General features: G+C 53.7%; 1 protein-coding gene across 6 annotated transcripts in view; it reads right to left on the minus strand.

The window, feature by feature from the left end:
* The window catches only part of ADAMTS10 (ADAM metallopeptidase with thrombospondin type 1 motif 10), a 77172-nt gene that overhangs the window by 8218 nt on the left and 43952 nt on the right, over positions 1 to 25002 (minus strand). For 5 of the 6 annotated variants that reach the window (XR_012657637.1, XM_075076700.1, XM_075076703.1 and 2 more), the window contains exons 5-17: positions 23948 to 24165; positions 22606 to 22689; positions 22086 to 22231; positions 19128 to 19171; positions 17796 to 17901; positions 17483 to 17629; positions 15419 to 15560; positions 11790 to 11897; positions 8444 to 8589; positions 7940 to 8003; positions 7009 to 7111; positions 1067 to 1200; positions 84 to 207 (exon numbers count right to left, since the gene is read on the minus strand). Coding sequence is in view for 5 of the 6 variants with exons in the window: in XM_075076700.1 (XP_074932801.1) it covers positions 84 to 207; positions 1067 to 1200; positions 7009 to 7111; positions 7940 to 8003; positions 8444 to 8589; positions 11790 to 11897; positions 15419 to 15560; positions 17483 to 17629; positions 17796 to 17901; positions 19128 to 19171; positions 22086 to 22231; positions 22606 to 22689; positions 23948 to 24165 (1566 nt within the window). In the remaining variant the exon portion in view is untranslated. The remainder of the gene's footprint in view (positions 1 to 83; positions 208 to 1066; positions 1201 to 7008; positions 7112 to 7939; positions 8004 to 8443; positions 8590 to 11789; positions 11898 to 15418; positions 15561 to 17482; positions 17630 to 17795; positions 17902 to 19127; positions 19172 to 22085; positions 22232 to 22605; positions 22690 to 23947; positions 24166 to 25002) is intronic. The other variant, XM_075076702.1, reaches the window with a different exon arrangement.

The raw sequence follows: 25002 nt of genomic DNA on the forward strand, positions 1-25002 counted from the left end.
GCATCCCCAGGAGCACGTAAAGCCAAGGAGGGACTCGAGGGTGGGTGATGTTGGCTGTGCTGGCCAGGCCGCTTGCTCCCTACCTCCCTCTGGCAGGGACTGGTTGAAGACGCCCTCAATGGTCTCACAGGAGCTGCCGTCTCCCCCACACACGCGACACTTGTCCTCCTTTGAGTCAGAGCCCAGGACACGGTCGCAGCCCACATGCTGGAGGAAGGAGCAGCAGGGAATTAACCATCCTGGTGGGACTTTGTCCTCCCCACACCTGACCTGCAGCATCCCAGGGAGCAGGGAACTCCCCTGGGCTTCACCTCACTCCCCTCCATTGCGCCATACACCAGGCAGTGCTCAGTAACATCATCTCTGCCCAGTCCCACCAATCTGCCAGCTCTGGGGGGTCTCTCTCCAAGGCTGGGGGGCACAGGCAGAAATCCCATGGCTGCAGGACAAGGCAGAGGTTAGGGTGCCCGTGTGGAGCTGGTAGGGCTGCAGCAGCCCAAGGAGAGCCGTGTGCCCTCAGCACCAGCATCACAGTAGCAAGCCCACATGAAGCCTCCAGCTCTGCCCCACTGCCACAGTACCTGGGCTAGGAAACGTGTCACCAGTGTGGCTGTGGCTACCTATGGTGCAGTCCCCCTTTCGTTCCGCAGTGTATTCAGCCCCATAGAGAAAAAGAGATCCCAGAGGCATGGGAAGGGAGGCAGACAGGGAGCCTGCCTGCCTGCCAGGGGACATTCACCACTCCCACAGTGCTTTCCTATAATTAAACTTTTATAGCCCTTCAGATCCCATTTCAAGGGAAATACTAAGTGCCTGGGACTACAAGGGCTGTAAATGCAGAGCCCCATCACTAACACAGGCCAATGTGGCACCTGGTGGTGTCACACCCATGGAAAGCGGATGGACACAAGCCCAGAGGTGGACATACTCCTGCTCCTGCTGGTGAACTGGGTGCCCGGGCAGGGGGACGCCCGTGTCCATGCAGGCATGTGGAGGGCAGCACTCCCCTGCTCTGGGTTCTGCCCCTGCCTCCCCATCCTGAGCCTGTCCCAGACCCCGGCAGCACCTTGCACTCCCCGTTGACGCAGATGTCGTTGGAGTCCTGCCGGCACGGTGTCCCATCCACCACGGCTGCGGCTCGTTCTGTGTAGAAGTTGAAACCCTCGGCCAGGCAGTTGAGGGAACAGGCTTTCACACCCCCTGGGAAAGAAGCAGAGGTTCAAATGATACCACCAAGGAGAGAGGAAAGGTGTGGAGAGCCAGACCTGGATAATGGCTGCCTTACTTGCAGGCTCCCCACACCTCCATCCTGTGCCTGGCCCACTGCCCAGCTCCAGGTGCCCAGGAGGATGTCCCTGCTAGGTGGAGGGACCCACGGAGGGACCCAGGCACCCTCCTTATTGATCAGCACCGAGTCAAGACCCCTGAAACAGACATCAACACATGATGAGACACTGTCCCTTCTGCACAGCCTGGGAAATGCAGGCTGTATGTGGTGAGAAAGAAAACAAATTGGCTTGTTCTTATCTGGTGTCAGTCACTCCTGGGTCTCCTGGCACTTTATAAGGGCCATCAACACCCTTGTGCCCATTTTACAGACAGAGAAACTGAGGCAGCAGCTCTTAAGTAACTTGTCCAAGGTTCTTCAGCTATTAGACCACAGCAACCAAGTTTTCCAGCTCCTAGACCAGTTACGAGGCCAGAGCAACCATTGCTTTCTGTTCAAGGCTGGTGGATACTGAGTCCTTCACAGCAAAGAAAATGACAGCAGTGTGAGAATGAAGGGAAAGGATGCTCAAGTTATAGCTAAAATACCTGCTTCACAACACCTCTTACCAAAGCACTGTCTAAGGAACAGAGGCTGGATATCCAGATATTGGCTATCAGTGCCTGGGAACAGGACGTGGGACTGGTTATGGAAGGAGACACCTGAGCAGAGCAGTTTCCTGCCTCCTCTCATTGGATTTTATCAAGTGCTTGTGCAGATCATGACATTTGCTGCCTTTACTGAGCCTCTCAAGAAGACCCAACAGCCTGCATGACCCTGGCAGAGATGTGCATGCCTGAGCTGTGGCAGTTCACTCCTGCAGGCACCGGCAACAGTTGTGAGCCATGTGCCAGAGCTGGGAAGCACCTAGGTCAGGAGCAACCGAAATCTGCAAAACTTGCAATTTGATACAGCACATCAATGGGCAGATGGGGGGGGGTGGCCCAGATGTGCCCGCGAGCATGTGAACACAGCTGGGGGGAAGAAAGAGCAGAGCCAGGAGATGAAGGAGCAGGAGGAGACACGAAAGGGGAATTCAGCAGCTTGGAGGCATGCTGTCTAGCAGCATGCCTGGGCAAGCCCCTAGAGAAGGTGTTTGATCAACCCTCCTTCTGGAGACCCAACCCCCTCTGCAGCACCCCAAGCTTCCCCCTGCCTGGCGAGGGAGCTCTGGGGCCACCAAGGGGAACAACACAAGCATAACCCTGAAAACTCACAGCTATCTAACTCGGCATGCCTGGACCCCAGGTCTGTCCAGCCAGACCTCAGGGGTAAAACATCACCAGCAAGGTAAGAAAACACGAGTCAGGAGGGACCTACCCTGGCTGTGGGAGCTCCCAGCTCGGAGAGGCTGTGCCACCAAGCCCCACCCCATGCATGCAACTGTCCCAACAGCCTGGGAGAGGGGCTTGTGAGGGCGTTTCCCGAGACAGATCTGTGATTTAGCCAGCGCTTGGTGGCTCAGGAGCATCTCTCCTGCTGGCAACCTCACTCCTGGCCGTGCAGCAGTGCACTCCATCTGCATGGGACCCTTCGTCCCTGCCCATGGGCAGCTCTCTAAGGCTGCACTCTCTCCTGCCATCGCTGAGTGCTGGGCAGACTGTGCAAGGAAGCAGGAGCTGAGAAACAGCCAGAAGCCTGGGCTTTCAGATGGGTTAGCTAAGCTATTCAGATGCACTCCCTATTCCCTTCCTTGTCTCTAGCTACAAGGAAAAGCAAGGCCCACTGCAGACACCTTGCTGCAGTTCCCTGGTGGGCAGCTAATGCCTGCCACAGCCTGTTTCTGCCTCTCTCCCAGACCTGGCTCCATTTTAGTAGCTCACAACTGGCTCCATGATCCTTCTTTTTATCATAGCTCCTCACCACTGCTGCCCCGTGCCCAGGCTGGTGCCAGCAGCAAGCAGCCCCAAGTGTAATCATCACAGCCTCGAAAGAGGAGCCTGTGGGAAAACTGGAATGAAAAATATAACAAGCCAGAGGAAAAAAAAAGACTGGGGATTGGCAGCATGAGGCGAAATTTCTTCCTATGCCTTAAGTGCCCTGACTTTGTTACAGGGCTGCAAAAATGGTGTGAGTGCATGAACTCGGCTCGTTGCAGAGCCTAGAGTGTTCCTGGGGAGTTTCCTCATTGCCCTCCCCTTGCTGGAGCCCAGGAGGATTTATGCATGCACGCACACTTACATCCCTAACAATTTAACCTTGTTTTGATGTGATATCGGCAGAGAGAAGAAAGTGCGTGGACGAGAGCAAGCCCTCCATGCCAGGACAGTTGCCCCAGTTCTGGCCAATCTCTGGCGAATACCCATCACTGCCGATGCAGGCCCTGTATCCCGGTGGCTCCAAGCACCTCGCGTGTGCAGAGGAAGACTGGGAAGCAGCCGCTGAGCAGGGGGAACTTGGCTTCCATCACCTTCCTACCTGCAAGAGCTGACAGTGGGTGCTGGACTTGGGGTCCATGTGTGGAGCTGGGAGGTGGGGTCCTGTGGTCATGCTGCCACCCAGCTGCTGCTCCATGTAGGATGAATCCCCGCCGGCTGTCCTCATCCAGCCACTTAGGTCCCTGGCCCCCCACCCAGAGAGGTGAAACCCCAGCCACGCATTGGCCCACAGAGAGCTGCCCACCCTTCGCTTTGGGCTGAGTAGTCTAAGGTCAGCAACAGCCAGGTCTGCTGCAGGTAGGTACTCCTTTTAATCTTTGATATAGCTATTAAAATGGAATAGAATATTTTCAGTTGGCTACATGGTGCCTCCAAGAATGTTTTGTTCCTCCTGCCTACCCTGTCCCATAGAGGAATTAGAGCGCATTACAATTTATGATGAGCAATCTCCTGTTTTCTGCAAGCCCCTGCTCCTCCCCATCCCTCTCCCAGCCCCGTGAGCTGCTCCACTGTCCCTTGGCTCTTGCAACCGCCAAAAGCAAAATGAATAACTAAGTGAATAAAACAAAATAAACAAACAATTAAAGCTGCATTCCACGAGGTATCTGCTGACTGTTGAGCTCTGAAAGGCTGAGCTCAGCGCTTCTCGCTGGGGCTGTGTCTCGCAGTCATGGGGTCTGGACTCCAGGACCATTATAAATCACTGCCAGAAAAACATGCTGTATGGGCCCCATGCAAAACCCGACCTCGACTTGCCAGTGACCCAGTGGCTGGCGTCAGGTTTTCCGTGAGCGGCTCCTTCCCTTCCCAAATTCCCTGCAGAATTGGTGCCCTCCCCGACCTGAGCCAGCGGGGTACTCCTTGTCTTTGGGGTGGGGGTACTCCATGCTCAGGTCATTTCCCCAGACTGATGTGAGGCCGGCGTCTGACAGGCAAAGGGCGCAAGCTCCCCTGTACCACCGTACCTTTCGGCGAGGGGGTGGCTCGAGGGTGCAGTGCTGAAGGAGGTGGCTGAGCTGAGTGTGAGAAGAGGCTCAGCAGGGGGCCAAGGTGGTGAATGGCTCCCAAAGCAGGGTCATGTGCCCAAAAACAACCTGAAGAGCGGATATGCTACCAGCTGGAGGGCAGAATGCCTAGGGACGAGGCTGCCAACAAGGATGGATCCGGGGCGGGGCTGCTTGCACCCAGTGGGGAGGGATGGACTGACACTCGCCTCGCCAGAGCTCTCTGGGCATCACTGGAAGAGCCCAGGAGGGAGCGAGGGAGATGATGGCCAGCCCTCATTGCCTCCCGATGCCAGGGGAGGGATGCCTGCTAGCACAGGGGCTGCAGGGGCAAAACACCTGCGGCAAGGGGAAGACAAGAGGGACCTGTTCCCTGGGGGTCTGGTCTGTGACATGGAGAGGGTGGAGGTGTAAGGAACACTCCCCACCTCCCCCACAGATGTACCTCTGACACCCAAATGACACCAAGTATCACAAAATCCCGCAGGCAAGTGAAGACGCAAGTACTTGTGCTGCTGACCTCGGAGCCATGCAATCACAGAGGAGTTTGGGTTGGAAGGCATCTTTAACGGCCACCTAGTCCAACCTCCCTGCCATGAGCAGGGATATCTTCAACTAGATTGATTTGCTCAGAGCCCCGTCCAACCTGCCCTTGAACTCTTTCAGGGATGGGACATCCACAGCTTCTCTGGGCAATCATTCCAGTGTCTCACTACTCTCATCGTACACCGTTTCTTCCTTATGTCTACGCTAAACCTACTGTCTTTCCATTTAAGACTGTGGCTCCTTGTCCTGACACTACAGGCCTTGGTAGAAAGTCTCTCTGCGTCTTTCTTATAAGCCCTCTTTATGTATTGAATGGCTGCAATCAGGTCTCCCCAATCCTGACAGAGCACCCAGACTCAGGCAAAGATTGTAGGTGACACCTTGCCACCTCCATGGTCCCAAGTGATCTGAGGGTCCAGTGTGGACAGCCCGTGCCATGAAGAGCTGGCCCTGCTCGTCCCGGCTGACAGCTCCCAGGCAGGTGGGTGTCAGCACACACAGTTTCTCGTGGGCTGGGAGACAGGGGCTCTCCCAGACAGGGGCTTGGCTCCCAGAACAGGCTGAGGAGCTGCAGCTTCCAGCACCTCTCTGCTCATGAGAATGTTTCCCTGCCTGGGCCCCTGCAGAGGCAGACAGTGATACCCTTTGACACTGAATAAAAAAACCTTAGGAACCTGGCTCCTCATGACCATCACCCACAGCCAACATGGAGAGCTGAAACAGGGAGCTCCCAGGCCCCTTCAAGACATGATCGTGCCAATGCTCACAGCCTCCTGGGAAGGGGATGGGTTTCATCATCTTATTTTATGGAAGAGGAAGATGAAGCAGAGAGAGGGGAAGGGGCTTTTTTTGAAAGCCAAAGCAAAAATCTGCGTCAGAGCCAGATTACAATTCACTGGCCAACGTTCAAGTGGCCAACTGTCCCCTGGACACAAACCACTGGGCCATGCCTAGGGAAGAGAGAGGTCCGAGCGAGGGCAGATCCAGCCTGCGGGGCTGTCTTCCACCTTGGCATCCATTGGGGTCTTTGTTTGACTTACTGCTTTGCAATTTTATTACATTTTTATTGATCCATCCCCTGCAGCCTCAGCACATCTGCTCCAGCTGCCGGAGCCCCGCTGGGAGGTATGCTTATTTACACAGCTGTGAAGGATTTCCCCAGTCAAGTTCATTAACTACATGAAGGAGACGCGCTGTTCTTTCTCATTATTAAGAGATTTCTGCCACAGAGGCCTCATCCCACCCCCTCTCCTCTCTAGACACTTCTGCAAGACACAGGAGGACTGACCTTGGGAAGAGGCGAGCGCTGCTCTTTGGAGCATCCACTGGTTTGCCTCCCTTCTGCCCGTGCAGAAACTGGAAGCTTTACCTGCCTGTGCAGGGAGGGCTGCCCTGTTTTCTCCCCATCAAGTACCAGACACTAGCAACTCCCTTCTCTTGTCTGTCTTCCTCTTTTCTCACTCAGCAGTTAAGGAAAGAGACTCGAGAAAAGAAGTTAAACAACTCTGATGCTTTTGGAATTGTTTCTAGCAAAGCAACAAAATTAAAGAGCAATTGCACGGGGTCAGTGAGCCAGGGCACGGCAGGATGGTTGTGGGGCAGCCGCCTGGAGAGATGCACATCGATCCACACCCCAGGGACACAGAGCAGGCAGCCTGCGGGACCTGGGCTAGTGGAGATGGTGACTAACTGTCCACCAGACCACCTGGACCATGAAACCTGTCCCTGGAGAATGGGGGAGAGCAAAGCCCTGCACAGCCCTGTTACAGTTCTGCCTGAGCCAGGGGATGCTCAGACCAGCCCCAGCACTCACCGCCACGGTATGTCTTCCAGGTGTAGTACTTTCCTCGGAAGGGGACGTTATCGAATTCGGCACACTGCAGCTCTCGGAAGTCCTGGGAGCCCGGCGGGCAGTCCTGCGGCCACACAGCCAGCAATCAGCACCTTCGGAGCAGCCTGCCTTATCTGCTACAGGATTCTCAGCTGCAACTAACACCATCCCTTCTAGGAGATGGACACCAGCCCGGACAACTGGACACTGTTGCAGCATGGCAGGAGCATCCTTTCTGCAAAGCTAAACGCTATTTGAAGACTAATGGCATGAGCCATTGAGCCCCAGCTGGCCTGTCTGCAGATGCAACGCTTGCTCTCGTGAGCAATCCTTTAAAAGCTAGGTGCGAAGCAATGGGGAGCCACCTGTTTTCCTCACTACCAGCCTGTGGATGTTAAAGCTACCTTTCCCTAGATCCAAAGCTTCACTGAGCTTCCCTCCAGCACAGTTGTTTCTCTTTGCTCCTGTTGAGGTTTAACCCCCGGCCCTGGGAAGCGGGGTGCTATGGTGCATTTCGTGATCTGCTCTCACCTGACCGGGCCTGCACTTGCACCGGGTGAGAGGCAACGGCTGTCAGGTCAGTGCTGAAAGCCTCTGATCTCTCCCCCTTTTCCTTGTTATCTTTTCGGGCCCCTTCTTGATGCTGAAGCCCTGCAGGTACATACCTCCCACCCACCCTCTGAGCCAGTTCACAGCCGGTGCAGGCGTGCATCGTCCTGCTCGGCTTTCCCCACTGTGGGAGTGCTGCCGGCACAGCATGGCTCACCCCCACCCCACACTGCCCCCTCCTCCCGTGGGTCCCACAGCTGCACATAGCACCCTGCAGCCATGCTGCAATGCCGTGCTGCCTGCCCCACCACCAAAGTCCTCCTGGCCCACCAGGGCTCCTCTCCCTGAACCTATGAGTACTCACGTCGGTGTTGCAGGACCGGTACCGCTTCCGCTCTCCCAGGCAGTACTTCCCTCCGATCGTGGGCCTGCCAAACCGGGAATGAGACAGGAGAACAAGCTCAGGGCAGCGAGCCACGTTTGTGGCAGGGAGCTGCCCCAAGCGTGCAGGAGCACCATATCTTTTCCCAACCCTGCACTGCTGCAAGGACGGATCCTGCCTGGAGGGGCTATTGCAGAAGCGCAGACCCCCAGCAGACTTCACATACTCAGCTGCACGTGCACAGCGGACTTGTCCAAGTGGTTCTGGGTCTGTGGCTGCAGATCCAAAAGCAAAAAGGCAAAAGCACTGGGCTGCTGTGAAACCAGGACAGGGGATTTGTGTGCAGGAGCTGAGACCCTCCTGGGAACTGAGTGCAGGGTTGCACAATCACCTGGCTGCTGCCTTCCCCATTAACCCAACCAGCGATGCCGTGCAGCCAGGACAGGGCAGGGCCACACCGACATGGCCGTGCACACATACACCTACCGCGGGCTGTCACAGTGGCGAATGGATGACGATACGCCTCCGCCGCATGTCCTGCTGCACTCTCCCCAGGACGACCAGGCTCCCCAGGCACCATCCACGCCCTCCGGTCGGGTGCCAAAAGGCACACACTCCCTCTTGTAGCACCACTGGGGAAAGATAGAGCTTCAAACACCCTTAGCATACAGTCTCCTCCTCCCAGGGTGCTCCCCAGCCTCTGTCGGCCATGGAAGCCAGTTCAGAGCTGGGATCTGGTTTGATCCTGTGAAATCTGGACTTGGAGCTGCGCTGGCCTTGGAGTCAAGTTCTCTGTTGCAGAGGGCGTTTGCCTCTCCCCGGGCACCCTCTCCTAGTCACAGTGTCACCATTTGTGCACGCGGCACACTCGGGGTTCGCAGGGATGCTGGGACTGGTGCCCCCACTCCCAACCCCTGGTGCACTGTCCTGTGGGGCAGGTGGCCACAGGCAAGTGGGTCACATCCCCACTTCTCTAAAGGGGTCCTGGGCACCTGGGTCAGGGCAACACATGTGAACAGAGACACACCTCACTGCTTATAAAAGCGTGCAGCAGCAAGTCCCGCGTGGGACTTGGACGGGAGCTGCTGCTGCTGGGCAGCAGGGCCAGGACCCCTGGGGGGCACAGACATCTCCACCGCCAGCTGCTTCCTCACAGGATGGAGCAAATTTTGGATGTGTACTGGGAGCTCAAGTTGTGGTTAATGTGTTCAAATGACCCAATCTGCAGAAGGTGCAGGTTAAAATAAAGTTTTGATTGTAACAACAATGTTGTTGTGTGATTGTTCTGCTGAGGATCCCTGAAGAATTGTCCTGTCTCTGTCCTGTTGGTGACAGATGCTCATGCAAACTTGCCTATGGAAGATTTCCCTCAGACCTGGAAAGAGTCCTGCACCCCCTGGCGTCAACAGTGACGCAAGGAGCGGGACACTGCCAGACCTGCTGCCGTTCTCTGGGCATGGTGCCGGACACCATGCCTCGGGGGCTGAGATAATCCCAGGAAGGAAGAAACCGCTGTGCGCTCCTTCCAGGGGCTGATAACCCACCCTGGAGCTGCTGGCACAGCCTCTCCTGGCTCCTGAGCCAGGCTTTCCACGGGCAGCACAGCCGGCAGGGAAAAATGAACCATGGCCTCCCAGGACACTCAGCTAGTGACCTCCTTGCACACTAGCACCTTTCCAAAGGTGCGATCCCATGCAGAGGAGATGCTCTGCAGGCACAGCCTTGCTGGAGTTCCTGCTGATGCTCCAGACTGGAGCTACTGGGGCTGCTGCTTTTGCAGGAGGGACCCAGGAGCCTGCCCAACCCCTGCGAACCCCTCCACGTGCTCAGGGCTCCTGAGAGTGTCTGTGATGGGCTCTGTCCTTGCACCCTGGCTGCTGGGAGTGGACCCTGGCTCACTCTCCTGTGGCAAGCACGGACATAGGCCAGCTGTGAGACCAGGTAGAGTTAGGGTCCTGCAGGGAGGGAGGATATGTAATGAAAGGCATCCTCACAGGGTGTGCTGACCACAACCTGTGTAACAAGTGCTTGATTAATGGAAAATTAAAAAAAAAAAAAAAGAAAGAAGAGAGAAAAGAAAACCAAAACGGGCATGGAAGGAGCCAGCAAGACAGTGAACTTGCTGTCTGAGCAGCCAGGCTGCTGGGGCCACCCCAGGGCAGCAGAAACAACCCCAAGATCAGGGTCTGAAGTCACCCACTGTGGGTTCTTGGGGTAAGACAGGTGAAGGTGTAATAGCCATGGGGGATTCGTAAAAAAAAAAAAACAAACAACCAAAAACCCAAAACCAAAAACTAAACCAGAGATTTTGGGAGGAGGAAACATCCAGAGGTCTGGGGTGTGGGCACAGCCACCCTCCCACAGAGCTTGGCTCAGTCTTCTGCTTCCTCAGTTGGGTGGCAAAGCACAGAAACTCATTCTATCTCTCTTTTAATCTTGCAGCCTTAAATAGCTTCTGTGCCCTGATCCTTCCCTCTGCTCTCCCCAGCTAGAAAGGGAGAAGCCAGGGCAGACCTCAGAGCACTGCTCCAGCCAAGGGCTGAGGTCTGAGCGCTCCCCCGGCCAGCGAACGCAGGGACACCAGCTGATGAAGGTGTAGAAACTTAATACAAAGGTGCTTCTTCTTTCACCCAAGTATATTAACTCACATATACAAAAGGATAAATAGAAGCACAGGAAGGTAACTGGGGGTTCAAACTGAGTCAGTAGCTTCACTAGGAATAGCTCCCATGAGTCCTGGGGGCTGTGACTACTTGTCACATAACTTCTCTTAGAACTTTTGAAGAACCCTGGTTAAAAAACAACTAGTAAGTGGGGAAAAAAAAAAGAGATATCTAAAAGTGGGAAAAGCTGGTAAAATAAGATGACTGGTAGAAAAAATTTGCCATTGTATATGGTAAATCTCCAGCAGCAGGAATGTGCAAGGCCCAGGAGCTCTCTACTCTTCTTTGATCTAATTTCTGGCAGAACCAAGGCGACTGTTTGCAAAGAATAAAGCATTTGTCAAAGCTGTCCTCTTTCCTGCACACCAGCTTCTCCAGCTTCTTAAGGATTTGAAATTATTCTTAAGTTCTTGGGAATTATTTTTCCTCTAGTGGAAAAACAAATGTCCATTTAATGCAGAATGTCCCAGCCCTGATTCTCCATTGTCTCAGTTATTATTCAGTTTGCAAAGGCACTTTGTTTTAACAGTGCTACACATTTGCTTTATATTGGGACAAATGGCTGTAGGAGGTGCAGGGAATGAAGTGATATGAACAATTCAGTAAAAATTCACTTTCAAAATATATGGTCGTGAAAAATCCTACCCTCCTCTTTCAGCTGAGTATGAAAAATGAAGGTTTCATCATATCCAGCCTTGCGAGGCAGTTTTTCATGCATTCCTCTGAAAGCATGTTAAAAACTTATTGTCCCTCCTGGGGAAACTGGGGCAAAAATCACTTTCTCAGGACAGCCAGGAAACCTCAGCAGACCAGAGAACAAGATGTTCATCTAAAGCCTACACCGTAGCTTGACGTCACCTTACTGTGCCTCTGAGGCACAAGGTTGCTAGATCAGGGACTTCTTATTCTGCATTTCCAGCAAGATGCAAGATGATCTGTACTTCACGGTGCTTATGGGCCCCTGGGCTCCCTGGCACATCCCAGCCTCCCTCTGCACCAGCAGGGAGAGTGGGGGTGGATCCAGGCTGTGGGAGGCAGGGGAGGACAGGCTGGTGGGTGCTTTTAAATCAACTCTGTGCTCACCAACACAAACAATAATCCTGGTTATTGCTGGAAGAGGAATTCTACCACTCGCTGTCAACTTGATATGGTGCCCCGGGCTTCCTTACCCCCTTTTCAATGGTGTTGGTTTGGCATATGGTCCCCTCAGCAGCAGGGATGCTGTTGGTTATGCAGCGGTTGCTTTTACTCAGACACCATAACTCACTGCAGACTTCCTGGAAAGAGAGATTTTGGGGGAGAGAGGGGGAGGGAGGAAGAAAGAGACAAAGAAACAAAACTGAGATTAGGATTTGCTTGTGCTAGGGGCTGCGAGGCTGGGGCAGCAGCATGCCGGTGCTCTTGAGAAGCACCAGCTGGGCTGGGACACAGGGACAGGAGTGTTTTCAGCACGGTAGGGGGAAAATCAGATAAAATCTTGCAAGGTGTTGCCAGATGCAGTCACCCCCAAGGCCGCTGACAGCTCACTCCCTTCTCTGGACTAAGCCTAAGAGCTTCTCCTGTGGCTGGGGTCCTGGATTTGTAGGTTTCACTGCTCTCAGGAGCCAGAGCCAGCTCCCCAGCCAGCTGCGCAGCCAAACCTGGTCTTTGTGTGACAGAGGACACACATCCTCAGACATCCCGGTGAGTCCCGAGCTAATCCCGCTGTGCTCTGCCTAACACCTCTCCCCAGGGCTGAGGGATGCTCTCTTTTCTGGGTCTGTGCAGTGGAGGCTGAGCACAAGGGCCCATTCCTAGCACCTGCCATGAGCATCCCTACGCCACGTGGGTCCAGAGCCGCCACACGGAGCCACATCTGCCTCTGTGGGAAGCTGGGACTCCCTGGGAGCATCAACATGGCATCAGCTAGAGGAATGCACTGCAGGTCACAGTGCAACCAGCTTGTGTGCTGACAGTCTCCAGCCAGCCTAGCAGTCTTCTCTGGAAGACTTCTCTGGAAGATTAAGAGCTATTATCAGAATAATAAAGATAATGCCAGCTACTGAGCTGGCCCTTTAGCAGCTCCAGAAGCGGGTACTTCTGTTCCCAGTCTCTGCTAGGTGCAGTTGGGTCCACTGAGTGATACAGGTCTGAGGACTCCAGACCCCTTTCCACAAGGCTTCCTGAGCTGCAGATCCTGAGCTCAGCCCATCTGACCTCTCAGAGCACCAGCAAACAAAAGGCTTCTCTTGGCTATTCCAGAATTCACCCAAAAGTTAGGTCTACAATTGAGACTCTGCAAAGGCGTCACAGCTGCTAAATCAGACAGTCCAGGTCCTTTGAGCCTGCTCTGCCACTAAATCAACCAGGCTGGACTTCAACACCTACAAACTGCAAAGCAGCACCTAAAATCCAGAGCTGAGTTTCCTGCCAGGTCACTATCCTTCTCCTATTCCTACTGAAACAAGTCTACAGAAAACTTGCTGCTTTTCAGAGAGCACCTTGCCACGACTTAGGTGGTTCTTGAAAGTATTAAAAACGTTCACATTGTCAATGAAGGAAACTGTCTCGTGATGTGAGAGCAGACCTCAAACAACCATGGCTGCTGCTAACACACTCCCAGCACACGTCGGTGCCACTGTCGGAGCACACCAATGCTGCAGCTCGGGCTGAAGGACACAGCGTGCTCTGTGCTGCGTGCTCCCGTGGCAGCACGGCGACCGCCAGGCCTCCTGCCTGGCCCTACGGCAGCGTGACCCACAAGGCAGCTGCCGTCGGCCGCCTGCCTCCAGTCAGGTAGCAGCCTGTTCATCACAACTCCAGGCTTGGTTCAGCCTTCCAGCAAGGCATTCCTCCGCCCCGCCAAGGGCTGTGCTCTAAACAGTAACCGATATCCCCGCAGGATGAACTGACTCAACGACTGGGAATCCTTTGTGCTGGTACCAAGAGGGATGACAAGACGAGCCTGGGATTTCTCTGCTTCCCTCCTGTTCCTGGGGCTGTGATAGCAGAGTGACACCGGGAGAGCTGACAAAGGAAAATACTGCGGAGTCTGCACCGACTGCTACAGCTCCAAGGTGCAAAAGCATTTCGGTTCCAAACTCCTTCGCCAAAGCCCAGCTACAGCTGGCTTTAACTAGTGAAAGGAGAAAGCCTCTCCCATCTTCAAAAGGCATCTACCCATCCATACTGCTCTTGGAGAGCCAGCATGACTGCTGGGAAGTAGGAGCTCCTGTATAGTCTCTTCTCTCTGTGTCCCCAAGGGAGAGGACTCCCCAGCTTCAGCCAGTGACATCTGTTCACACTGTCCTCATCATATCTATTCGTCATCCACCCTGTACCGGCACAGAGGAAGGGATCCTGCTGTGTTTGTGCCATCACCCTGGAGTCCGTTTATATGGGCATAGGATGGGTGGACTTACACATTTACCCAGACTTATCTGCACACACTTGAGCCCTTACGCCCTTTGGGTTTCTCCCAAAAAATATGCAAGACGGGCTGGGCTACATGGGTCATCACAAGGACATCTTGTGCTTTTGTGACACTTGTATATATACAGGAGGCATCTGCCCAAGTTAAAAATTAGCTTGGAAACAGGCATGTAAATGTGGAAAGTTTCCATTCCACTGCCTAGCTCATTGCATTCCATTCCACCGGCTCAGCTGAGGAGGGGTACAGGCCACAGTTGGTAACACCCGACATGAGATACCATGACCACAGTATTCAGACCCAGCCTTCTGCTATGGCTCTGGGCATCTCATGAGACTGCATCTGCCCCATGTCCAGCAGGCTCTGGGCCCCTGGGCCACATCAAAAGACAGAACTGGACCAGGGAGAGCCAAGCTTTGACTTTTGTTCACTAGGACGAGCTGGTGAGACCACCAGGAGGTGGTGTAGTGCTTAACCATACTAAATGGGTGAACACTCGGAGCGATAAACTGGTTCACATTAGGTCACACTTCAATGGCAGCATTTGGCTTGGATTTACATGGTTGCAAGAGAAACTGAACCCTGATCTGTGTCTCCTCCTTCACAGCTTTCCAGGGCTTGGACTGGCGTGGGTACACATAGATGTGTGTTCATCAGACACCACAGATGTCCATGTATCTCACTGCTGGCTCGTCTGTTTTCTCTATGGGAAAGTGGATGTGTTAGGGAGTTGTTAGCCCTTCAGTGCAGCTGCTTCCCCCTCGCCACTATGCTCAGGTAGTTGGCAATGTCCAGTACATTAAGAAGAGCAAAATGTGAGGCTGAGATCTTTTCTCCTGAAACAACCTTTCAGTGGTTTCCTGGATTCAAAGATCAGGGGATGGCAGCATGATGGGAGTGGCTTTGGTGGGCTGCTGTCCCTCAGATAGACCTACAGCACATCGACCCACCTCATCTGGAAGAAAGAATTTTCTCCTTCTAAGTGTGAGCGGCTTAATGACTTCTAGTAAGGTTTATGAAAAAAATATGTCTGTGTACAAAGCCTGCTGAGAGGGGAGTCTGGATGAAGGGCCTGCAGCTTGGCTTTCAGCTGCAAACCTTGGGGTCCAGCAGCAGCCACGCTATCAGACAGAGGCAAGAGATCTCTTCCCATAGGAACAATCTGACTGAAACTGAGCTGGGGTCAACCTTTGTGGAAGGGAAACGACCTCTGTCTTCTCACAGGGAAGCAGGGCAAAAAGCTCACAGGGAATGTGCCAGTGCCCTTCGTTTGAAGCAGGACAGCAAAGCGATGTGGGCAGCAGAGGAATGGCCCCATGGCCCCTTTGCCCTTGTAGCCCCCATCCTCCACCCCCTGGGAACCGATAGTAAAGCAGGAAGGCTCTCTACCCCGTATTTACACTGGCGAGATTTAACTCCGTACTGGAAACGGCACTGCTCGTCTGCATCGTAGGCCTGTCCTGGAGCCACCGTTGGGTAGATAAAGTCTTGCTTGGGAGGAGCGTTGTTCAGGCATAATCCCATTCCAGAGCTAGAAACAAGAGATGAAAATTAGAGCTCAGAAAGGCTTGTAGGAGAGCATTGTGGTGGAGGACCAGCAGCAGGCACTCCCAGCTCCACACGGGCTGAGCTCTCACATGCTTGGCTGGTTGCGGGGATAACTCTACCAGCCTCCTCTGAGCAAAACCAGTGCTGAGAAAGTGCTCTGAAGTCTTTCTATGCCTGCCCTCGGGGCTGGAAAGCATATGCTTATTCCTACGTAACTCTAGAAGTTTTAATCTGAGGGTTTTACAAGCTATTGCCAGCCCCTGGCTCTCCCAACAGGTCCTGGGCCCAGCAGACAGCACAGGGCAGTACGCAGGCACACACATGCCCAGGACCCCCAGGGCGGTGGGTAGGCAGAGGGCTGCCCTCCCACCCGATGGCTGCATAGCCCCAGCTAAGAGTAACTGGTGGTGCTGAGCACAGAGAGTCCCTGCTCTCCAAGCCCATCCTTCTGCATGCCAGAGGTTTGCAGGAGCGTCCAAATTTTGCAAGAAACATGCCTTTCCTTCACTTTTTCCTTGCTGCTCTCCGAGCTCTCCCTAAATCAAAGCTCCTGTCACCACTCCCCTGGCCCTGTGTCCTGGGGTCTTGCACGCACCATGGCCCCATCTCAGTGGAGGCTCCTGGGGCCATGCTCAGGCAGGGTCAGCAAGCACAAACCGTGGAGAGGGCTGACATGAACTTGCTGTCCTCTGCCAGCCCTGCTGAGACCTTGGGGTTACCCAAGGACAAGGCAGCCTCTGCCTTGGCGCTTTCCTGCTGCCATCCATGCAACGTGCCTTGCTGCAGTGCACGTCCAGGAGTCAAGAGCAAGTGGGAGAGGTTTTGCTGTGGCCAAGCATGAGCTGCCAGATGTGGGATTTGGTGATGAACTGCTCGGTTTGGCCAAGCTTTGTGGGACGGGGGGCAGGCGGCAGCTCCTCAGGGAGGCTCACCTTCACTGCCCCTCTCACAGCATTACAACAGCAGTGCCTCTGGTAGAGGTCTGGTATTCAGACTCCCTGGGGACTTCCCACCACAGTGACCCCACACACTTGCTTTTTCAAGTTGTGACTCAAGTCCTACCCGGTCCTTCTATTAGGTAGTGCCTGTATCCTACCAAAAACCTCACCAAAATTGATCCTGACAACTTGTTTTGTGACAGAAACCTTGGGGACTGCCTGAACCGTGGACGAGAGCTCTTTCAGGCTGCAGAGGCATGACTCGGGCAAGGTGACAATATCGAAACTTTGGGACTTAGGAGCCTAAATCCCTTTTCCTGAATCCTAAAAGGTGCTTTGAAAAAAAAACAACCCCCTTTCTCCTAGGTTGCTTGTTCACACCTGAAAACTCTCCTCCTGAGTGTCTGGAGAAGCTGCGTACACCATGCAGACCCAGTCCTGTCTCCAGATCCTCTTTCTCCACCACACCAACCCATCTCTGCAAGTCTTGGCTGAACTTCAGAAACATCCAAATGCCTCCAGAAGCTATTTATTTATTTCACAGAATCACAGACTGGCTGAGGTTGGAAGAGACCTCTGGAGGTCATCTGGGCCAACCCTCCTGCTCAAGCAAAACACCACAAATCCTCACTGGCAGTGCCTAACAGATGGGATGTCATTCTTTTAAGGTCTTATTCAAAAGATCCCCAAAGTTTCTCGAAGTGGGGAACCTGAATAAAGGTCTCACAGCTGCAAGGTAAACGGGGTTAGTATCTTCAGCAGGCAAGCAAACCATAGGCAAGTGTAAAGAAAGAAGGAAAGCACGTGCCTCTTGGGATAGGATGAGGTGCTGGGAGACAAGACACGGGCTGTGTGCTTTGGGGGCTTTTCTTTGGCTTTAACCACTTCTCACAAGTGACTGTGAGAGGTTGGAGGTGTGTACTGGTTGCGAGGTAGAAGGAAGGGCAAGGTGAGATGGATTCCTTACTCCAGGAAGCTGGTGATGTAATCCCTGCTGCACGTGGACCACACAAACGGGTTGGTCTTCATGGTGATGTGAGCTGCCATGAGCTTGGCTGTTTCTTGCCCACGGGAACCACAGCTGTTGCCGACCCCATCATGATTCATGCCAAACCTAGAAAGCATCACCAAGGCAATAGAGGGGTGATCAGCTGCTGCATTTTCAACACAGCTGGATCATGCACTGGAAGGATTTTTCAGCTCCTGTTGGCAGGAACAAACCAACAGGGGCCCTTTGCTGTGACGGCCGCTCCCAGGGACTCTGCTGGCACAGTACTCACGTGTGGCCAATCTCGTGGGCAATGGTGAAGGCCGTGGCCAGGCCAATGTCCTCGTTGATGCTGCAGCTTCGTTCTCGTTCGCACATCCCACCGACGGGGGCTAGGCCTAGGGAAGACAGACAGAGCTGTCACGTAGGGTCGGCACAAAGCATCTGCAGGGGACATGGGTGCTATTTGGGGACTGACTGATGTGCTAATACTGAGCACAGCCTGCTGGCAATAACAAGTTTCTTCCCCCCTGTTGCTTTGGGAGGGACCCATGGCTCTTACAGGCTGCGGACATATGGTCATTCAGCACTGTCAACTAACTTAACAATGACAGGCTCAGAAATGCTAAGAATGGGTCAAAATCCTCTGAATTTCATATCCAAGCCCCAGACTGTGTGCAGAGGGGGAGCAGTCCTTGTCACAATAATGACACTGCTGGTGGGGAACCTGAGATCAGCTGTACCTGCAGTTGGGCATCCCAACTCGGCCAGGGCTGCCTGGACAACTGACTAAGCCAGGATCCAAGCGGATCATCTGCGCTTGGTTCTGGCTGACACCCACCGTGATCAGGAATCTAGCCTGACTCCATCTGGAGGGCTGGATCATGCAGAAATCCCCCCGAATCATGGCAGCAGAGTCCCTCAACCTTCTGCCCCTACACCATCCCACCACCACAGGCTGTGCCTGCTGCACCAGGCCAGGGAAGGAACAGTCTTTGCTAAAGGAACGAATTGATCTGTCATGGCACCTCCAGCCTCTACCTCCCTCCCAGGCACCTCGTCTGCAGATGCATCAGGCCAGAGATTCACCAACTTTTCATTTTTAACTGCAGTGATTCAGAGCAGTAATCCCTTCCTGACTGCTTAGTCTAGACCAGGGCAAGACAAATTAGGAGCTACAGCCAGAGAGAGCTGCAGGGTCTGTCTGTGTCTAGCAGTTTAAATAAAGAACTCCCTTTGTAGTCATCACAAAAAAGTCTTATTTCTCTCTCCTAAGCCAGGAATACTCCACTAGGCTATGGACCAGCCCTAGATGCGAGTGGCTCTTAATCATCAGGCTGGACCTGACCCAGGGATACAACAGAGAAGCGTTCCAGAGCCCATCTGTCCTCCGGGTTGTTGCTTTTAGTGTTTACAGAAGTAAGGAGAGTACACAGTCAAGTGGGCTGGAAACCACTGGCCTGTTCCTGGCTCTGCTGCTGGTGCTCGCGGTAGCATTGGACAAGCACTTCCCCTCAGCCTGTTTGCTAGGAAAGGGGGATGGCACAGCCCGCCCTTGCCACACTCCCGAAGATGCGTGTGCTGGTGAGAAGTGCTGCCGAAGGGGCAGCAAAATCCTACCTACCCAGGGTGCCGCACGGTTTGTTCTTGTAGATGCAAATGTCGTATCTGCAAAGAAGAGAGGGCAGCGTTAAGAACACTTACAATTTTGGTGGCTCCAAAATACTGCACCTCCATTTTACTGATGTGTTCACATCCAAAACACTTCAAAAGATCCCATGGCTCATGCAACACTTCTGAAATGGGAAGTACCCACTGTTACAGGTAGGATACCTCTGATCTGTGTTGCAGAACACTCACTTTACCTGGGCTGAGACTCAGTGTGGATTTTAAACGATAGCTCCTGTCCCTTAACTAAGGGGCAGTTGCTGAGCAGGGGCAGAGGTTTGGTTTCAATGAAATGTGGTAAATCAGCAAGGACAATTCTATTCCAGCTTTGAAGCTTTTTGGGTTTGGGTGGGTGCCCCAACCCTGCTCACTAGCACCCAGTGCACTCCCAGGAGCTGGCCACTTCTCTCCTGGGAGGCATCGGGCTCCGGGATCTGCCCCAGCAGTGCAGGGTAGAAGAGGACAGGGCCAGCCTGCTATCTGAAACTCAGCTCCCTTGCAGCAAAACGTGTCAATCAAATATGTAATTCTGAAATTTTTTTAAAAATAAGGAAAACGTTTCAGTTTGAAAACACGTTCCATTTCAAAACCCACTGTGGTTTCATTAAAACGCTAAAGTGATTTTTTTTTTTTTTTCAGTTTAGTTCTTTACTGAGAATTTTCCAAACAAATTCAATATGCGTTGATTCAAGATGACTCTTCCCTCTGTTCCTGGCCTCGACTTCCTGCCATTGCATCAAGGATTCGACTCTTTTCACATCGTTAGTCGTGTACAAGGGAAAGCTAAACAAGGACAACAAAGTAAAATCTCCAAACGGAAATGCAGTACCCTCACAATGGGACATGGCAGCAGCTCTGAAAGAGTTTGGGCCAGGGAGAGAATATTATCATTTAATTGTGAAGAGGAACCGCGTGCCCTCCCTGTGTCTGTTCAAATACCTTCTCCAGAAGGTGAGACTCCCTGGACATTTGGGTCTTTGCAAAACCCAGGCTGAAAGGGGCAACAGTGAAATCCGCGTAGGGCAGCAGGCAGGGGAACTGGCAGCAGCCGGGCTGGGATGCCCCAGGGCCAGGTTGGGGTGTTGCTTCTCAGCCCCGAGGTCCATTTCAACCTGAGCATGAGCTGGGCTCGAAGCACCAAGGGCGCCGACTGCAGTGTGTGTTTGGGGGACATGCACACGGCAAGCAGGACCATCCGACATCGCTCGCCCTGGCGGCCCTACGGAGAGTGGGGAGGGAGCAAGCTGATAGCACATGATAGGTTAAGCATAACGTCTTCTGGTGATGGCTCCTGTCCCTTTGGCCCCATGCGCTCTCTGGAAGTGTCCAAACCTCTCACCCCCAGCAGGAAACCAAGCGAGTGAAAAACGTTTGTTTGCTTTGTTTTGAGCGAATACCGTTAAAGCCTTCGGAGGCTCTGGTTTGACACATCCCTGCAAGAGAAAAAAGCCCCCAGCTCAACAAGATGTTATCAGGAGACAGGGAATTTATTAGAGATGGGGCCGGATGCGCTGGTGCTGTCCAAGCCTGGCGTGGCTGGCCAGCGAGTTGCTTTGGGTTAGCTCAAACATCTGGTGGGAGGCTGAAGAGCTCGGAGCTGGTGTTTGCATCTCACACGTGTGGTGGGAGGGAAGGAAAAGCAGATGCCACAGTCCCAGGAGGGTGAAAAGCTGGGGCTGAGGGGCCTTTTGCTTGCTCATCCCCTGGTGTTTGAGGGCTCTCATCTCACAAACTCCCCAGGAGGGATGCATCTGGCAGCTCTCATGGGCCCCCCAGGAGGGATGTGCAGGCTGCAATTGGCTCCAGCTGCCACCGGGAACTGGAGCAGGAGAGCGGCGCATGGTGCCAACAAAACCAGCTCCCACTTGGAGGCTCCTGTCTCCAGTGCTTTCATTTTATGACTTTCTTCCACTTTGCAAGAGAGGGGGAAAAAAGGGCACAAACAAGTCTTGGGTTTGCCTTTGGCTTCTCCCCAGGCTGCTGCCACTCTGGCCAAGCAGGGCACATGTGGGCATTGGAGAGCTGCTGAGAGCTGCCTCTCAGTGCCCTTCGTCCCCTCTGTCCTTCCAGCATCCTCTGCCTCCCTGCTGCCCCTCTGTTCCTTCCACTCTCCCTGTTGTCCTCTCTGCATCTTCTTTCTTCCTGACCATCCATCCTTCCTTCCAGCTGTCCCTCCTGTACCCTCCGCTGCTCCAGGCTCAAGCACCCATCTATTCTGACAGGGGTTATTTGCCCTGCGTGTGAAGGTTCAGACCCCTTCACCCAGCTCTTGTTCAGCGTCCAGGTTAAGCTGCTGACCCAGTTACAGGAGCGTAGAGACACAGGCAGGGCAGGAATGCTCTTATCCTAAGGGAGCTGGGATGAAGTCACTGATTCAAGGGTGTCCATCTGCTACCAAGGAGAAAGTTCAGCCCTACATGTAGGGACTTAAAATGAGGTGAGCCAAATCACATTCTGGCTGGAGGCACTCTGTCACTGTCATGATGCTCAGGTCCCGCTTGTAACCTCTTCTCCGTCTTTCACAGCAGGGACAGATGGGGGTCTCCATTTCAGTAGGATGCCCAATGCTCCACAACTCCAGGGTGAGTTCCCACACGTGCCCAACACTGCTGTACACACTGCACCGTTAACTTTTGGTGCACAAATACCCATGGCTGCAAACTAAACTCCTTGAGAGTGCAACAAAGACTGAGGGAAGACACTGGAGGATGATAACTATCTGAACTACAATAATCTGCATGGCTGCAAGGGAACTGGCAAGTGGCCAGCCTGAGGGACTGCTGCTGCCAGGCAGCTTGCAGGGGAGCACATGGGAAGGAAGCCTCGGATGAACCACTTGGACAGAGATAGAGGGCAGCTGCACAGAGGACACCCCCCGTGAGGACAGTGCTGCCAGGGCTGGGCTCTGCCTTACCTGGTGATCAGCACTGCAGTGTCGTGGTTGGCTATGCCATTCTCGGGGATAGCGTTCCCATTGCCATTCCTGTTCACAATGGATTTCTGCCACTTGCAGAAGCTGTCCAGAGATTTCCCAGCGTGGTGGTTAATCTCCAGTGTGGGCTGGAATGGAAGCAGTATGACAGTGTGTGTCCGGGACAGCTCTGATATGAAGGCACTACCATTTCCTATGCCAGCAGAGCACTGACACCAGTTCAGATGCCCCCACCTTTTCATGGAGGCCATGGGAAAGCAAGACTTTAGGAGGACTAAAGCTACTTAAACCTCCCTAAAGTCACCTTATCAAAGAAACAGTTGTCAGAGTCTCATAGGTCTGCTCACCCCATAGCCTGAACCCAGTCCCCAGCTGCCATTGAGAGGATGTGGTGCATCCAGGAGACTGCACTGGGGGGACCTGCCAGGGGTGACGTCCAGGGGTAACACACAGACCTGCAAAGGAAGTGCAGGTGAAAGGGACTCAGCAAAGCCCACCTTACCTGATCCTCGGTGAGGAGAATCAGCCGGGTCACCAGGATATTGACAATATTGCCCAGACTCGAGTCCTGGAAAAGTTTGGCAACCTGACCTCCAAGAAACAAGAAAAGACGAGTCTTAAAAATGAGCTCACTAGCTGGGTGATGGTGCAATCGGTGCGTGAGATGGCACGTGCTGGGCACCCATTGGAGGGAAACAGGGCTGATTCATCAGCACAGGCTGCAGGGTCTGAACACAATCTTTTTCGAAAGCAGAAACGAATATGGGACTCCATGTTACCACTTGGATTGCAGAGCCTCTTAAACCATGTTCAGACCTTGGTGTCTCCTTCTGGAGAGATTTGAACAGTGAAGCCGATATCCCACAGCACCTGCTCCTTGCCTGGAGCTCAGATGGGGAAGCCCCATGGTCCTGGCATTACGTAGCCACGGGGATGAAGCTTCGCTGACTGCCCATCGGCAGGGAACCACACAGCATCTCTCAGAAATCTGCCACCACACGATGAGTGTTTTACAGCAGACAAAACAGTTAGAAATGGCATTGTTTTAAAATCTGGCATCTGCTTCAGAAATGCAAACAGAGCAAACCATGAAAAGAGATCCTGCAGAGGACAGGACAAAGAACCATCACAGAGAGGCTTTCAGCAGTTTGATGGATAACTTCCAAGCCTATCTCACCTCACAGAAGGATTCAGCATGGCCAATTCAGGCTGTTAATGCATCTAGCCTGGTATCCTGCTGCCAGCAATGACCCAAATCTGATGCTGCAGAGGAAGCTCCTCCACAGTAACCCAGAGACGTGGGCAGCGCAGTATGGAAGAATGAGGGTATTGCTCCCCAGCCCTCACGCTGATCAGCCCCCAAGCGTGACAGCTCACTGTCCTTATGCTTTCCCATGTTTCTCAGCTTGGCTGGCCCTATTTGCAATGCTAATTTGAGATGAGAGATGCTGTTCAAAGAAAGGGCTTTGTTCTCCCAGTCCAGATCTGGCCTGTAGCATGGTCAGATGGGCCAGAGTTTACTCTCCTACAGTGCCTCCCTGATATGACAGAGTCCCTGCAGGCTCCAGAGTATCACTGCTCATGAGCAGCAGCAGTGGGTCAGGACTTTTGATCCAAACATCTTGCTCTGGGGATGGGGAAAAGCTACTGCGAACCTGGAACAGATCTGATTTCCCCACTGTGTTCCCATCCCACTTGTCTTCTTGCAGGAAAAGCACATGGCACCCTCTGCCAAATGCAGACATTCAAGGTGACGAACAGGATTTACTCCTGCTTGCTCTCTGCTGCTGGGTGCGTGAGACCCTGGGGTCCCCCGAGGTTCATGGTGTGGTTATAACACTTACAATATTCATGATGGCCAGGATGTACTGCTCTATGTCCCGCCGCCCATGGTACCCCACCATCATTTTGTCTGCTACCACCAGGGTCTCCACGTAACGCTCCGTGCTGACGGATCTCTTCAGGGGCAGCTGGCCTCGCTGACTGTGGTTGCCTGATGGCTTCAGAGGGGAAGGCTTCAGTGTTCGCAGCCACCAGTGTCTCCCTTTCCAGGGCTTCTCATCTGAGGAGAAGAGATTTTTCTGTTGCCCTCCGGCAGCAATTCAGCAGCACAGAGGTGAGGGGTGCACAGTATGAGCTTGATTTCAGGGAAGGAAAGGCCATTGCAAGGCTTCTTATACACCACGCACAGACCCAGCAAACATCCCCACTGCCATCGGCCGGATCTGCTGAGCTCCTCCTAATGCATCCCAGGGCTGTCCCCGTGCTCCCGCCGGCCCTGCTGGCATCCTGCCTGCCCTCCTGCTCTCCTCCTGCCCAGGCGCTGCAGGCAGAGGTGTGTGTCCATCCTGCTGCAGCAGCCCCACGCACTTCGCCTCCGCGCTGCAAGGCCCTGCCCTCGCCTCTGTCGCAGAGAAGAGCAGTGTGGATTTAGAAACTACACAGACATCAACTGAAAATAAATCCATTGCCAATCATTTCCTCTTTCTTTTTCTTGCCAGGACCTGAATTTAAGACTTGGCTTTTCCTCCACAGAAATGGCTGCAGCCTCCAAAGCAGCAGCAGCAGGTTTGTAGGACTTTACTCCAGGCTTCAAGCGCTACTGACCTGACCCTAGAGATGTCCCCAGCAGGGCCGTCAGCTCCAAACCCATGGCCTGGAGACCACCACAGGGCAGGAGAGCTGGCTGGGCAATTACAACCACTCTACTGCCCTGTCAGCAGAGCTAGCTGAATCCCCCTCTTCTGCTCCAGTGCTGGATCATTAAACATCCAGCAAGACTGGGAAGATGAGCAGATCACAGGCAGCCCCACAGCCTACCAGCTCCAGCCCCTCTGGCTGATGAGAGGGAGCTCGCGGGGGTGCTCAGGGCCCAGCTGTGCCAGGCAGACCAGGACAG

This window comes from Phalacrocorax aristotelis, chromosome W (assembly GCF_949628215.1).
Source record: "Phalacrocorax aristotelis chromosome W, bGulAri2.1, whole genome shotgun sequence".
Classification (NCBI taxonomy): Eukaryota; Metazoa; Chordata; class Aves; order Suliformes; family Phalacrocoracidae; genus Phalacrocorax; species Phalacrocorax aristotelis.